The sequence below is a fragment of the Sorex fumeus genome, unplaced genomic scaffold (genome assembly GCF_029834395.1).
Source record: "Sorex fumeus unplaced genomic scaffold, SorFum_2.1 ptg000007l, whole genome shotgun sequence".
Classification (NCBI taxonomy): domain Eukaryota; kingdom Metazoa; phylum Chordata; class Mammalia; order Eulipotyphla; family Soricidae; genus Sorex; species Sorex fumeus.
In genome coordinates this window covers 24,180,899-24,193,549 of record NW_026606064.1, presented here as the reverse complement: position 1 = coordinate 24,193,549, position 12,651 = coordinate 24,180,899, and the positions used below count along the sequence as shown (strand labels likewise).

At 38.8% G+C, this 12,651-nt stretch overlaps 2 protein-coding genes across 3 annotated transcripts in view; one reads left to right on the top strand and one right to left on the bottom strand.

The window, feature by feature from the left end:
- The window catches only part of DCDC1 (doublecortin domain containing 1), a 509,452-nt gene extending 505,532 nt beyond the window's left edge, over window positions 1-3,920 (bottom strand). Inside the window, 1 exon segment of the mRNA XM_056135538.1 lies at window positions 3,803-3,920. Coding sequence (XP_055991513.1) covers window positions 3,803-3,920 — 118 coding nt within the window.
- Window positions 3,921-4,679: 759 nt separating this feature from the next.
- Window positions 4,680-12,651, top strand: part of DNAJC24 (DnaJ heat shock protein family (Hsp40) member C24) — a 45,591-nt gene continuing 37,619 nt past the window's right edge. For both annotated transcript variants that reach the window (XM_056133075.1, XM_056133083.1), the window contains exons 1-2: window positions 4,680-4,779; window positions 5,392-5,579. In XM_056133075.1, the coding sequence (XP_055989050.1) occupies window positions 5,469-5,579 (111 nt within the window). In that variant the 5' untranslated portion in view covers window positions 4,680-4,779; window positions 5,392-5,468. The remainder of the gene's footprint in view (window positions 4,780-5,391; window positions 5,580-12,651) is intronic.

Genomic DNA, 12,651 nt, shown 5'->3' with positions numbered 1-12,651 from the left:
GTGGCAGGGCATTCCCTTTTATTCTCTCTCTCTCTCTCTCTCTCTCTCTCTCTCTCTCTCTCTCTCTCTCTCTCTCTCTCTCTCTCTCTCCTTTTGGGTGTTGTGGTTTGCAAACGAGGCATTGAGTGGCAATCATGTTTGGTCTATAATCTACTTTCAGCATACTTCTCCCATCCTGGGAGGATCCTCCCAACACCCTTTATTTGGTGCTCCCTTCTCTATCTGAGCTGCCTTTTCCCCTAGCATGTGTAGCTGGTCTCCAAGCCATGGAGCAAAATTCTTGGTACTAATCTCGGCCATTCTTGGATGTTAGTCTCCTATTTTGTTACTTGATGTTCCCCAGATGAATGCAATCGTTTTATGTCTATCCCTCTCTTTCTGACTCATTTCACTTAACATGATACTTTCCATGTAATACCACTTGTATGTAAATTTCATGACTTCATCTTTTCTAACAGCTACATAGTACTCCATTGTGTAAATGTACCAAAGTTTATTTAATCAGTCATCTGTTCTCGGGCACTCAGGTTTTTTCCAGATTCTGGCTATTGTAAAGATTGGAGAACAGCTATTCTTTATGTAGTAATACTTTCAAGTGCTATTATCACATTTAATCCTCACAACAAACTTATGAGATAGATCTTATTATTTTTACATTACAAAGGAAGAAACCAAAGCACAAGATTAATGAATTTAAACAAGTTAATATGGCCAAAAAACACACTGTAAACACACTGCCCTCCCGTTGTTCATAAACTTGCTAGAGAAGGCCCAGTAGCGTCTCCATTGTGAGACTTGTTATTACTGTGTTTGGCATATTGAATACATCACAAGTAGCTTGCCAGGCTTTGCCACGCGGGCGAGATACTCTCGGTAGCTTGCTGGGCTCTTCGGGAGGGGCGGAGGAATCGAACCCGGCTTGGCCCGGCTGGCTGCGAGCAAGGCAAATGCCCTACCGCTGTGCTATCGCTCTAGCCCATGGCCAATAAAAGGCAGAGTCAAAAGTTTGACTCAAATTTATGCAGTGTTCAGGAAGGAAAGTTGGTATGTGAGATAAGACACTTGCCTTGCATGAAGCCAACCAGAGCTTGATAATCAGAACTGTAAATGAAGGCACTGTCAGGAGTGACATCCAAACACAGCACTGAAGGGAGTGATCCCAAACCTAACTTCTGCAAAAACAAAACAAGAGAAAAACAAATGTATGCAATCTGATTCCAGAGTTCATGCTCTTACTCCCTATACTTAGTTTATATTTATCCTGCATCAGTTTTACAAAATATGGACAAATCATCTCTTACATACAAAAAACAAATGTATTATAGATACATATCATTAGAACTCAGACACTGCAATTAGCTGGGACCTAATTTTCTGGTAAGTGTATCTTTTTTTTTTAATTGACATTGTGATTTACAATACCATTAATGCTGGTTTCTCATGCACATAGCTCCAACACCATCCCATCACTATTGTACCCTCTTCCTTCAGCTAAGGACCTTACCGCCCCTCCCTTTCAACTTTCGGCCTCCACCAGCTCTATTATATGGATGGGTTCTGCTGTCGATAACAGAAGTGTTTCTATTCACAGGGAGCATATAAAAAATACAGAATGAAAGCACAGGTCCAGAGTATATACCATGGGTCTGCAAGATACCAGGCGTGCAAATGAGTACATACTTTTTTTTTTTCATAAATGTTGGAAGGAGAAAGTAATTCTGCTTTTGGGGCCATACCTACCTGTTCTCAGGGCTTACTCTGGCTCTGGGCTCAGGGATGACTTCTGGCAAGGCTCAGAGGACCAGATGGGGTACCTAGAATCCAACTCTGTTCAGTTGCATGGAAGATAAGCACCCTACCCACTGTATTTCTAAATTTATAAATTGGTTAAATTTCTCCAGTTCAGAAACTAATTTCTACAGAAATTAGACTGAATATCACAAAAGCTATAATAGAAGAGATGGATCTTAAAGCAAAAAGTACTTGGCATATACAAGTGAAAGCATTTGAATAAATTTATTAAAGAAATACGAAGATCCAAGTATTTTAACGTTTAGTGCATAAAAGTAATAGGTTACCAGAAAACTACAGATCAGAGTGGGAAGGTAACTGAATGCATTTAAGGGATAAGTACTTTATGCTCTAAACTTGTTTAATATAGAATTATTTGGTTGATATGGTTATTATGTTTTGTTTTATTTTTCTTAGGTTTTATTTTGGGTCCACACTTGGATGTGTTTAGGGTTTACTCCTGGCTCTGCGCTCAGGAATCACTCCAGGTGAGGCTTGGAGAGTCATATGTGTTGTAGAGGATCAAACCTGGGGTTAGCGAAGTGCAAGGAATGCACCCTCTATCTGGCCCTGAACTTATTATGAAAAAATAATGTAAAATATCTCAATAATATTTATATTGATTTCATTTTAAGTGATATCCTGATATTGTATTTGGTTAAATAAAATGTATTATTAAAATTTATTTCACTACTTTATTTTTACTTCTATAATGTGACCACTGAGGAATTAAGAATTTCTTAAGTGCCTTACATTTGTGGTTTACATTATATATCTATTGGACAGCACTGCTTGAAATAAATGAAAAGTAAAGGACAATGAATGAGCAAATTCAGATTGTGAAACAACTGATCAAATTTTTTAGTTACTCCAATGTCAGGAAAAGAAAAAAAAATCAAGGTGGTACTGAGAAGGGAAATTACTATAACTTCAAAGATATTTAAAACAGAGCAGTCAAATGTAATATGCAGATTTTGTTTGTATTATAAGTCAGACAAACCAAAAACCAAAAAAGACATTTTAAAGTCAACAAGGAAAATGTAAATAAGCCCTCACTGACATAAATGAATTATTGATTTTGGTGGAACAGTGACAGTATTGGAGACAAAGCTGCAAACTAACATATGCTTTAAGTATGGAAACAAGAGATAAAATGAGAGAGTACTGAGATTTGTATAAAAGCAGGTATTAGCTCTTCATTTCCAAAGCAAAATGAAAAATACAAATATAACAAAGTTAAATGAGAAAAGTGAGGTACTGTCATTAGATTTTTTCAGAATAAAAAGAGGAAACATATCGCCCCTATTCGAATTGTAAATCAAAATAAAGTACCTTTGCTGTAAGATATTTCTGTAAAAACAGAGTACTTAAGAATTCTCTCTCTACAAGGAAGGAAACAGCGAGGAGGAGGAGTTTGAGGGATAGAGAAGTTGTACATGTGGAGTAACATTCCAATAGTATTCCAATAGGACAACACCTAATGTTGCATTTGGAGTACAGAGAAAAAAAGTATAGAAGTGCTTTCTGGGATTACTAAATTACTGCTTTTTGTGTCCTTTTTAAAAACATTGACAAAATACTATGAAGAACCTAATCTACACTTATAGCTTTCAACTAAAAATTTTTCCAGTAACATGTAGTAATTCTTTGTGGTTCATACTATCGTTAATAATAATTGACTAGATTTATAGCTTACTGTGATAGGGTTTACACTGACTGCTTTTTAAGAATATTTTTTAAATTAGAATTTTAAAAAAATTAAAAAAAAAGTAAATCTCAACTGTAACTACCTTAACCACTGCAAGTGAAATTTATTGATCATGCTTCAAAAATCAAAAAGACAAAAAAAAAGAAAAGTCAGATGCCGTTATCACAGTAAGGTACAATGTAAAGAAAGCAAGGCGAGCGACAAGTAATCAGCTCAGAAAGCAGACCAAAAAAAAAAAAAAAGAGCTAAAGAATGTAAGAAAGAGGCAAGGAGGAGAGAAAAGATCAGCTGGGACCCCAGTACCCCAGAGCTGAGCAATTACTCTGCCTTTCCCTATTAACTTGAAAGATCGTCTAGCTGCCCTGGAAATAGGAAAACTCCCTGAGCCCGTCGGTCCTCCTAGTTCTTTGGCCTCGACCATGGCTTGTTTCCTCATCTGCAATCTGGGACCAATACCAGACCTTATTTTATTATTATTATTATTTTTTTTCTTTGCCTGCCACACGCTACAGTCCAAGAAAAGCCTGCTCGGAAATGGAAAGGGACCTTGATAACCTGTGAAGACTGGTCGATAACTTCTAAAGAAAGATAACTTAGTGAATCTATTAACATTGTTATAACTGAAGGTACAAAAGAAAGATTCGGGACTTGGCATAGGTTTGTTCCATTTTTTTTTCCCCCAAGCAGAACGTTCGAAGGATTCTAAACAGAGAAAGGGTCCAGGTCACCTCCCCCACCCGAATACCCGCCACCTTCTGCCCTGCCATCCTACCTCTTATCCCCACACATCCCCACCTTCCCGCTCAAGGACGGTCACCAAACACAAAAAGATGGGGAGCAAGGCCGGGTCAGGGGAGTGCAGCAAGCTTCGCGGAAGGAGGAGGCAGCCCGGGCAATTGGGGTGCTAACTAGAGAAAGAGGAGAAATCTTCGTGGAGTCTCGAACCCAGGGACTTAGGAAGAGAGGAAGAACGCTTTCCCACACCCCCCTCCACAGTTTGAATACTTACAGCCAAAAAAAAAAAAAAAAAAAAAGGGAGCGAGAGAGAGAGGGGGAAAAAAACCCAAAAAAACCCTCCGGATCGCGGCGCCTGGTTACCATAGCGACCGCGTGGAGGAAGGCGGCGCTGTGCTTCCTCTGGGTGTCTCCGCCACTACGGCTCGGCTAGAAACTTGGTGAAGCCGGAGCGATAACTTCCGGCGGAAGAAGCGGCCGCTTGCGGGTCCTCCAGGTGCACCCCGCTGGCGGGCTGCGCCCTGGGAGGGGGTCTAGCAAGTTTGGTAAGTTTCTGTCGCGTGAAGACAGCAGAAGGGTACCCGACCTCAGGCTGGGCTGTGGAACGGCACCGTGAACATAGCTCGGGGGATCCCTGATTCCCTGTCTTGAGCAGACGGGGCATACTGATTTAATTTATGGCTCGGGGGAGCTCTTGGTGGGTCTTTGGGGGCTGGGGCTTTTGGGGTCTCTCTCACTCCCCAGTATCTGGAAGAAGCCGACTAGGAATGTTAAGAGGGAATGCGCCCCCGACTCATTTTAATGTTGCGTTGTTATATCTTTTTAAATGAATTCATTTTAACAAAACATATCAGCCACAATAGTGTCGTGAGGACTTCGTGTGCTCTTGTTTCTCCTTAAAACTAGCAGAATGCCTTCTTGGATAATTAGCAGGCATGTTTTCCTAAAATACTCGGGTTTATGATCCAGTGGTTTGCTTATTTGATGCTGTTGTGTATCCTGTAAGGTGTAAGAGCGTACGCTGAGCCATCTGATACATTTTTTAATACTTATTGTATGCGTAAATCATGCGACGTTTTAAGTGAAAATACATGTTTCATTAAAATCATGATTTACCTCAAATATGTAGATAGACTTTGCGTGCTTTTTTTCCCCAGATGCCCACAGACTGTAATGAACTGTCATCAATATTTCCATTCAGCTGATCTAAGAAGGCCCGCATTTTTTTCAATGGATGATGGCATTTGAACAGATACCCAAAAAGGATTGGTACAGCATTCTGGGGGCAGACCCATCTGCAAGTCTTTCAGACCTAAAACAAAAATATCAAAAACTCATATTGATGGTAAGTCTTTTCTTCCATATTCCAATCAGTGGAGGGAAGAAGGGGGAAGAATCCGTTTTCATATGTGACCAGAAATTTATATTAACATGAAATGAATACATGATACCAAAGCAGGAAGCCAGGCATTAATTCGATTAGTTGAAAGTTTTAATGATACTGTTAATTTTTCGGTGTGGTGGAATAAGATGGCGCTTAAGGTGAAATGACTAAAGTGGGAGATCTGGCTCACGCTGATTGAGTTTGAATCCTAATTCTACCACTAACTCACAATTTGACAAATTATTTTCTTCTGTGTGCATGTATTTACACATATAATAAACATACTTTGAATGTCTTAATACTTTAACATTGCATGTGAAGTTGTGTTCACATTCTATTTCTATTGAATAATGCTGATTTCTTTTCTACACTTGATTTTTCACAAAATACTGGCATTCTACTTTACCTTTACTTTAAAATGAGCTGCAATATTTATATAGTATCTTCTGGAGCTGTTATTTCTTTTCAACCTGTTTTTTTTTTAAAGTTATCACTAATTTTATAGTGGTCTCCAATTAACTCAGTGTGCAAAAAGAGAAAAGGACTATATGTTCTTTATTTAGCTCTAGTTTCTCTAGTTTTGAATCAGGGAGATCTATGAGAAAAACATACATTTAATTGTTGGAATGTATTATATTCCTGGTCTAGGTAAAGTAAAGTAAAGGTAAAGTAAAGGCCCTCCCGTTGATCATCGATTTGCTCGAGCGGGCCCAGTAACGTCTCCATCGGAGACTTTGTTGTTACTGTGTCTGGCATATCGAATACTCTCGGTAGCTTGCCGGGCTCTCCGAGAGGGGCGGAGGAATCGAACTCGGGTCGGCCATGTTGGCTGCGTGCAAGGCAAACGCCCTACCCTCTGTTGAATTAATGCTAATAAAATGTCTCCTGTTTATGGATTTTATTTTTGGATGTGTGCACATAGCCAGCTTTCCTTGAGGCTTACTCTCGGCTCTGTGCTCATGGATCACTCCTGGTGGGATCAAACCTGTAGGCTGCCTGCATGGTAGTTGCCTATATAGCATGGCAATTGCCTATATAGCCTATATAGCTGTACTATCTCTCCAGCCTCTTCTGTCTCTGTATTTTTAATAAATTTTTCAGGAAAAAAAATCAATGACTGAAGATTGATTTTTGTAGATCTGTAACTGTATGTTACAGCTACTATGCATGTCTTGCATGCATGAGACATAGGTTCAATCTCTTGCACCACACAAAAAATTAAAAAGAAAAAAGTAAGTACATTTTATTGCAAAATTTCCTATTACTGTATCATTATAGTTCCTCCATTCATTTTTTTTTTGGTTTATTATTTTTTTTTGTTTGTTTGGGGGCTATACTCGGCAGTACTCAGGCCTTACCTCTGGCTTGATGCTCAAGGATGCCCCTTGTGCGGTTCAGGATACCATGTGGAAAGCTGATATTTGAACACATCATGCATGCATGCAGTGTGCAAGGCAAAAGTCCTGACTGCTGTACTATCTAGTTCCCATGTTTGTCTGTTAATTGAGAGATGAAACTGGAGAAGTGCATTCACTAGGTTTCGATCTGAAATTTTTTCCACTCATGATCTTTTCACCTGAGAAATTTTTGTGACCTTGGAAATATAAGTATATAAAACATATGTAAAAATCAAGCATTAACTGATGATAAATAATAAATTTATTTTAATGCACATTTTTAAAAGTATACAACCCTAGTCCATTTATATTTGCTGTCACTTTTGAAAATGATTTAATTAAATCTGTAATCTTTTTTTATTTTTTCCATTTTCTTGTTCCTTTAGTCTGTCCTCATAGTGTTTTGGGTAAATATAATAAAATTTCCTTTTATTTCCTGTGTTCAGCTCTTTATTAATTAGTTAATTAACTTATAGTTTTCAGGGACACAACCCACGGTGCTCAGGGGCTATTCTTGATTCAGTGCTCAGAGATCACTCCTGGCAGTGTACTGGGGATCATGTATGGTGCAGGGGATAAAACCAGGATCAGATGCATATAAGACAAGTGCCTTAACCCCTACATTGTCTCTCCACCCCCCTGTCTTGTTACTGTTGGGGCTAGTGCAGAAATGTGGGCTGGAGCAATAACACAGTGGGTAGGGAGTTTGCCTTGCACACAGTCGACCCGGATTCGATTCTTCCGCCCCTCTCAGAGAACCCGGCAAACTACCGAGACTATCCCACTCGCATGGAAGAGCCTGGGAAGCTCTCTGTGGAGTAATTCAGTATGCCAAAAACAGTAACAAGTCTCACAGTGGAGACGTTACTGGTGTCTGCTTGAGCAAATTGATGAACAACAGGAGAACAGTGCTACAGTGCAGAAATGTAATGATATGGGAGAGCAGGGCTACTCCAGGTGGTACTGGGGTCACCAGAGCAATACCTGATAGTTCTAGAGGGTGTAACACAAGGTTAGAGATGGAATCCAGGACTTGGCACTTACTTTATCCTCTCCCTCTCTCCTCTCCCCTCTCCCACTTCCCTCTCTCTCAGAGAACCATGCAGGCAAGCACCCTACCCCTCTGCTGCTCTCTCTCACCCCCATTTCCTTTTCATTCTACTCCATTATGGCTTTGCTTCCATCATTACACCCAACCTCCAAATTACGGTCACTAATGATAACTCTAATGGAAGAAATAAAGACCTACTCTTCCTCTGTTTGTCCTTTACTCACATGTTCTTAATACTGCAGGGCTTCCCACACTTTTTAGCATTTCCCTGGGACACCCTGCACTTACTTTTCTTACAATCTTCCAGTTTAGCACATAATTCTTATTTAAAAGTATAGTCGTAAATTAAGTTATGCCCAATGTATTCGGTTTAAGAAGGCAAGGAGGTATAGAGTAGTAAGTATATAATTACTTATACTCTTATAAGCATGTATTATACTCTATAATTAGACCTTTACAGCTTACAGATGTTCTTTGCCTGGTTGTATTTCAGCAGTCCAGTAAGGCAGGTAATAATATCCTCATGTTTGCAGATGGGAAAATGAAGACTTAGTTATAGTGAAGTAGTTTCTCTGAAACACTCAGGAGTAAAGTCTAGGGTTGATCACATGCCCTTCGACTCTAGACTCTCCCCCATTATTGAATTTAGGCTACTTAGAATTGCTATACAGAAGGTTTATGTGATTATTGCTTAGTTTTGCTTTTCCTGAATTCCCTATTGATGTGTATTTTATGAAGTATCATGGAAGGTTAGATATAATGATTACTCTTTTTAATTTTGCAGGAATCTACTTAATATGTGGCTTATGGTATGCAGTGTTTTTATTTAAGAAAAAATAATTTTCCTTATTTTTGGGGAGGAGTTGGTTGACAAGTTTAGAGTTCTAACAGAAATAAGGAGGAGCAAATTATAAGGGAAAGCCATACCATCATATTTATCAGTGGTCTTTTAAAAGTTCATACTCTTGTTTTTTACTTTGAATTACCATATTTTTCAGTCTGATTTTCAACAATATAAAAAAAGTTGAAAATAAATCAATCTTTTACAAATGCCATTTTGTGTCTAATTTTATAGAAGAGCACATTTATTAGTCTATTCTTCCAAGTTAGGAACACTTTAAATTTAGCACCTCCTACATAATTAGTTGTTGGGATAAAATATTGCTAAATCGTAGGCTGCTAGCTACACAATACATGCTGATTTAATAAATATTGTTTCCTTATTTCAATTTTTGTAATTTGCTTATTCAAGGACGTGATTCTAAAAAACTGCATTGACTAATTGAAATATTTAGAATGCTTTCCTAAACATACACATACACACATGCACACACACACACAGGATTATCTGTAAGAACTATTTATTGTACATATTATTAAGTAGTTACTGTGCAATAATTTTCTTTGTAAAAATGAAGGTAACTGAATTAACACTTCTCAGCACCAATTTATTGATAGGGACTATGAATAAAAACCACATTGTTCCTTTTTTTTTTTTTTTTGGTCACACCCGGTGATGCTTAGGGGTTACTCCTAGCTTTGCACTCAGAAATTGCTCCTGGTGGTGCTCAGGTACATTGTTCTTTTTACCAATCTTTTAAAAATAATGTAAGTTGAATTATAATCTATTGCTTTGAAAAGGTGTAGGTCAAGAATGATTAGGTATTATTCCCATATACATATTGATAACATTATGATGTTATCATTATACATAAATGTTATCATTATGTTATCATTATATATAATGATAACATTATAAGATATCTTTCAACAGGAAAAGAATTATTATATAGAAAACTATATGCTGTTTTTACAATATGTTCCATAATCTTCAGGAAAATCCATTTAATTTGAGATGCTCTTCTAAATAGGATTGTACCATGACAGTGATAGCTGGAAAAAGATCACTCTGGACAAGAACTGAGTGCTGAAAGTAGGTAAAGGGATACCTGCATTTCAAACCATACTGCCCAAAAGGAAAGAGAAAGAGTGAGAGTGAGAGAGCGAGGGGCAGGAGAAGTGCCTGGGCAGGTTGGGCAGGGGTGGGAGGGGGTAGAGAGAGGAGTTAGTTGGGGTGGTGGGAGGGAAGCTGGGGACACTGGCAGTGGGAAATGTACACTGTTGAAAGGAATGGTGTTGGAGCATTGTATGACTGAATTCCAACCATGAATAAGTTTATAACTGTGTATCTCATGGGAATTCAATTAAAAAAAAATGAATCGGTGTGAAGTACCACTTAATACTTATTTGAACATCCATTCAGTCTCTTTTGAGTATAAATTATTATGTATAGATTAGCAAGATGAAAGTTAGTTTGAAGAACTTACCCCCACCATTGGAAAGAGGAAGTCATTTTCTTTTCCCTTCAGTGGAAGGAAATCTACTTTCCTTCGATGTAAAACTCAGTAACTCCTTCCTGATGTTTTTCTCCTAGAGCTAGTCAGAAAGCTGTCCATGTGTTTATTTTGTTGATACCTGACTATACATCTGACGATACATCTTGTCTTTCTGTAATAACTTACGACTGTGACTGATCTCAGCTAAAAGTAAAGTCTTTGGATGCAGATATCCTTTCTATTTTTCTGTCTTAGTACTGCCAACCTCAAATACTCTATATAATAGAATCAACATGTGTTGGTAGAATTGCACTGAATTTTTGCTGAAATAGAATAGAAAAGTTAAGAAGGAAGTTGGCTGCTATTATTTTGTATGGATTGCAGTATTATTCTCCCTTCTGTTATTACTTATGGGTTAAGTGATGATGTTAGTTCTTGATCCACATGAACTGATGACAAAACAAAACAACACCATGTGCATTGAGTTGATCTCTGGTAGTCTTTGAACCAATATTTGGTCTATGCCTGTCTTTCAAAGCTACCAGCTGCGACATTTCATTTTTAATAATTAAACAATATTATAGAACACTTTTGCTGCATATTTTGAATATTGTGAGGACATATTTTTGAGAATTTTAAGTAGTGTTTCAGAAGAGAATGTTGAGACTATGAGGAATAAATGAATGTGATAAAGAAAAACAAAATAGGAAAAAATATAAGCATATAAATTTCAGTTTGTGAGTACACATTTTCTTTGGATAAATTAAGTAACTAAAAGTTATAAGACTATCTTTTTTTTTTTATTAGTGAAACACCATGAGGTACAGTTGTAGACTTACAAGTTGTTGTGCTTGGGTTTCAGTTATACAATGATCGAGTACCCATCCCACCACCAGTGCCCATTCTGCACCCCCACCAATCCCAGTATCCCTCCCACCTCCCAATCCCCATCCCACCCTGCCTCTGTGGCAGGGCACTACCTTTTGTTCTATCTCTCCTTTTGGGTGCTGTGGTCTGCAGAAGAGACATTGGGTGGCAATCATGTTCGAAGACTATCATTTTTAAAAAAGAATCAGTTAACCACTTTAGTGTATCTTCATTTGGACTCGATTACATTACAATTCACCCCTACTATCCTACTATTTTATTATTGCAAAATACTTTGACAAATATTTTTGTAACCCTAGTGTTGGACTTTTGCAAGTATTGAAATGAGCTTCAAGTAATATAGTATTAAAGTGGAATAACTTATAAAGTAAGTAAAGGCCCTCCTGTTGATCATCGATTTGCTCAAGTGGGCCCAGTAACGTCTCCATTGGAGACTTTGTTGTTACTGTGTTTGGCATATCGAATGCGTCACGGGGAGCTAGCCAGGCTCTGCCGTGTGGGCGAGATACTCTCGGTAGCTTGCCGGGGCTCTCCGAGAGGGGCGGAGGAATCGAACTCGGGTCGGCCATGTTGGCTGCGTGCAAGGCAAACGCCCTACCACTGTGCTATCGCTCCAGTGATAATAACATAACATAAGATAATAATATAATAAGATAATAAATAACATAAGAAGGTCAAAAAATTAATCATGTGTTTTGGTGCCATGATCTTAACTGAAACAGATTTTAGAATACTTACAGTGACTTGACTGCTTCTAGAATTCCCTTAAATTCTAGTGACTATATGTCTTATCATCGATCAGGATCATCCTGTTGTTTGTAGATTGCCGCAAGCAGGCCCCAGTAAAGTCTCCTTCGTCATAGCCCTGAGATTTTAAAAAGTGCCATATTCAAGGCTCTTTCAGGGTTAAGAGAATGAGACCCATCATTGTTACTGGTATTTGGCATATTGGGTACGCCACAGGGAGTTTGCCAGAATCTGCCGTGTGGGCAGGTTACATTTGGTAGTCTGCCAGGTTGTCCAAAGTAAGAGTAAGATAATAAGATGTCGCGCAGCTGCAAATGTGGCCACGTGCTTCCGAGAGCTGGGTTTTATAGTCTCTGGGTCTTGGCCGTTGATGAGATTACATTGTGCCAGAGGGCAGTTGGTGGGTGTGACCCCTGCCTACTGGAAGATGGAGGATCTGGGTGGAGGATGCTCGGCCCCGATCCGAGCAATTTTGGAGATCTCAGCCCCAGGACCCGCATGCCTTTGTTCCTCTGCCGGTACCTTAATATGTGTGGAGAGAGGTCTCAGCATGGTTGTGGCTGGTTCTGGAGGTCTTCAGATGCCAAAGCTCTGCTCGGGGCGGGGAGGGAACT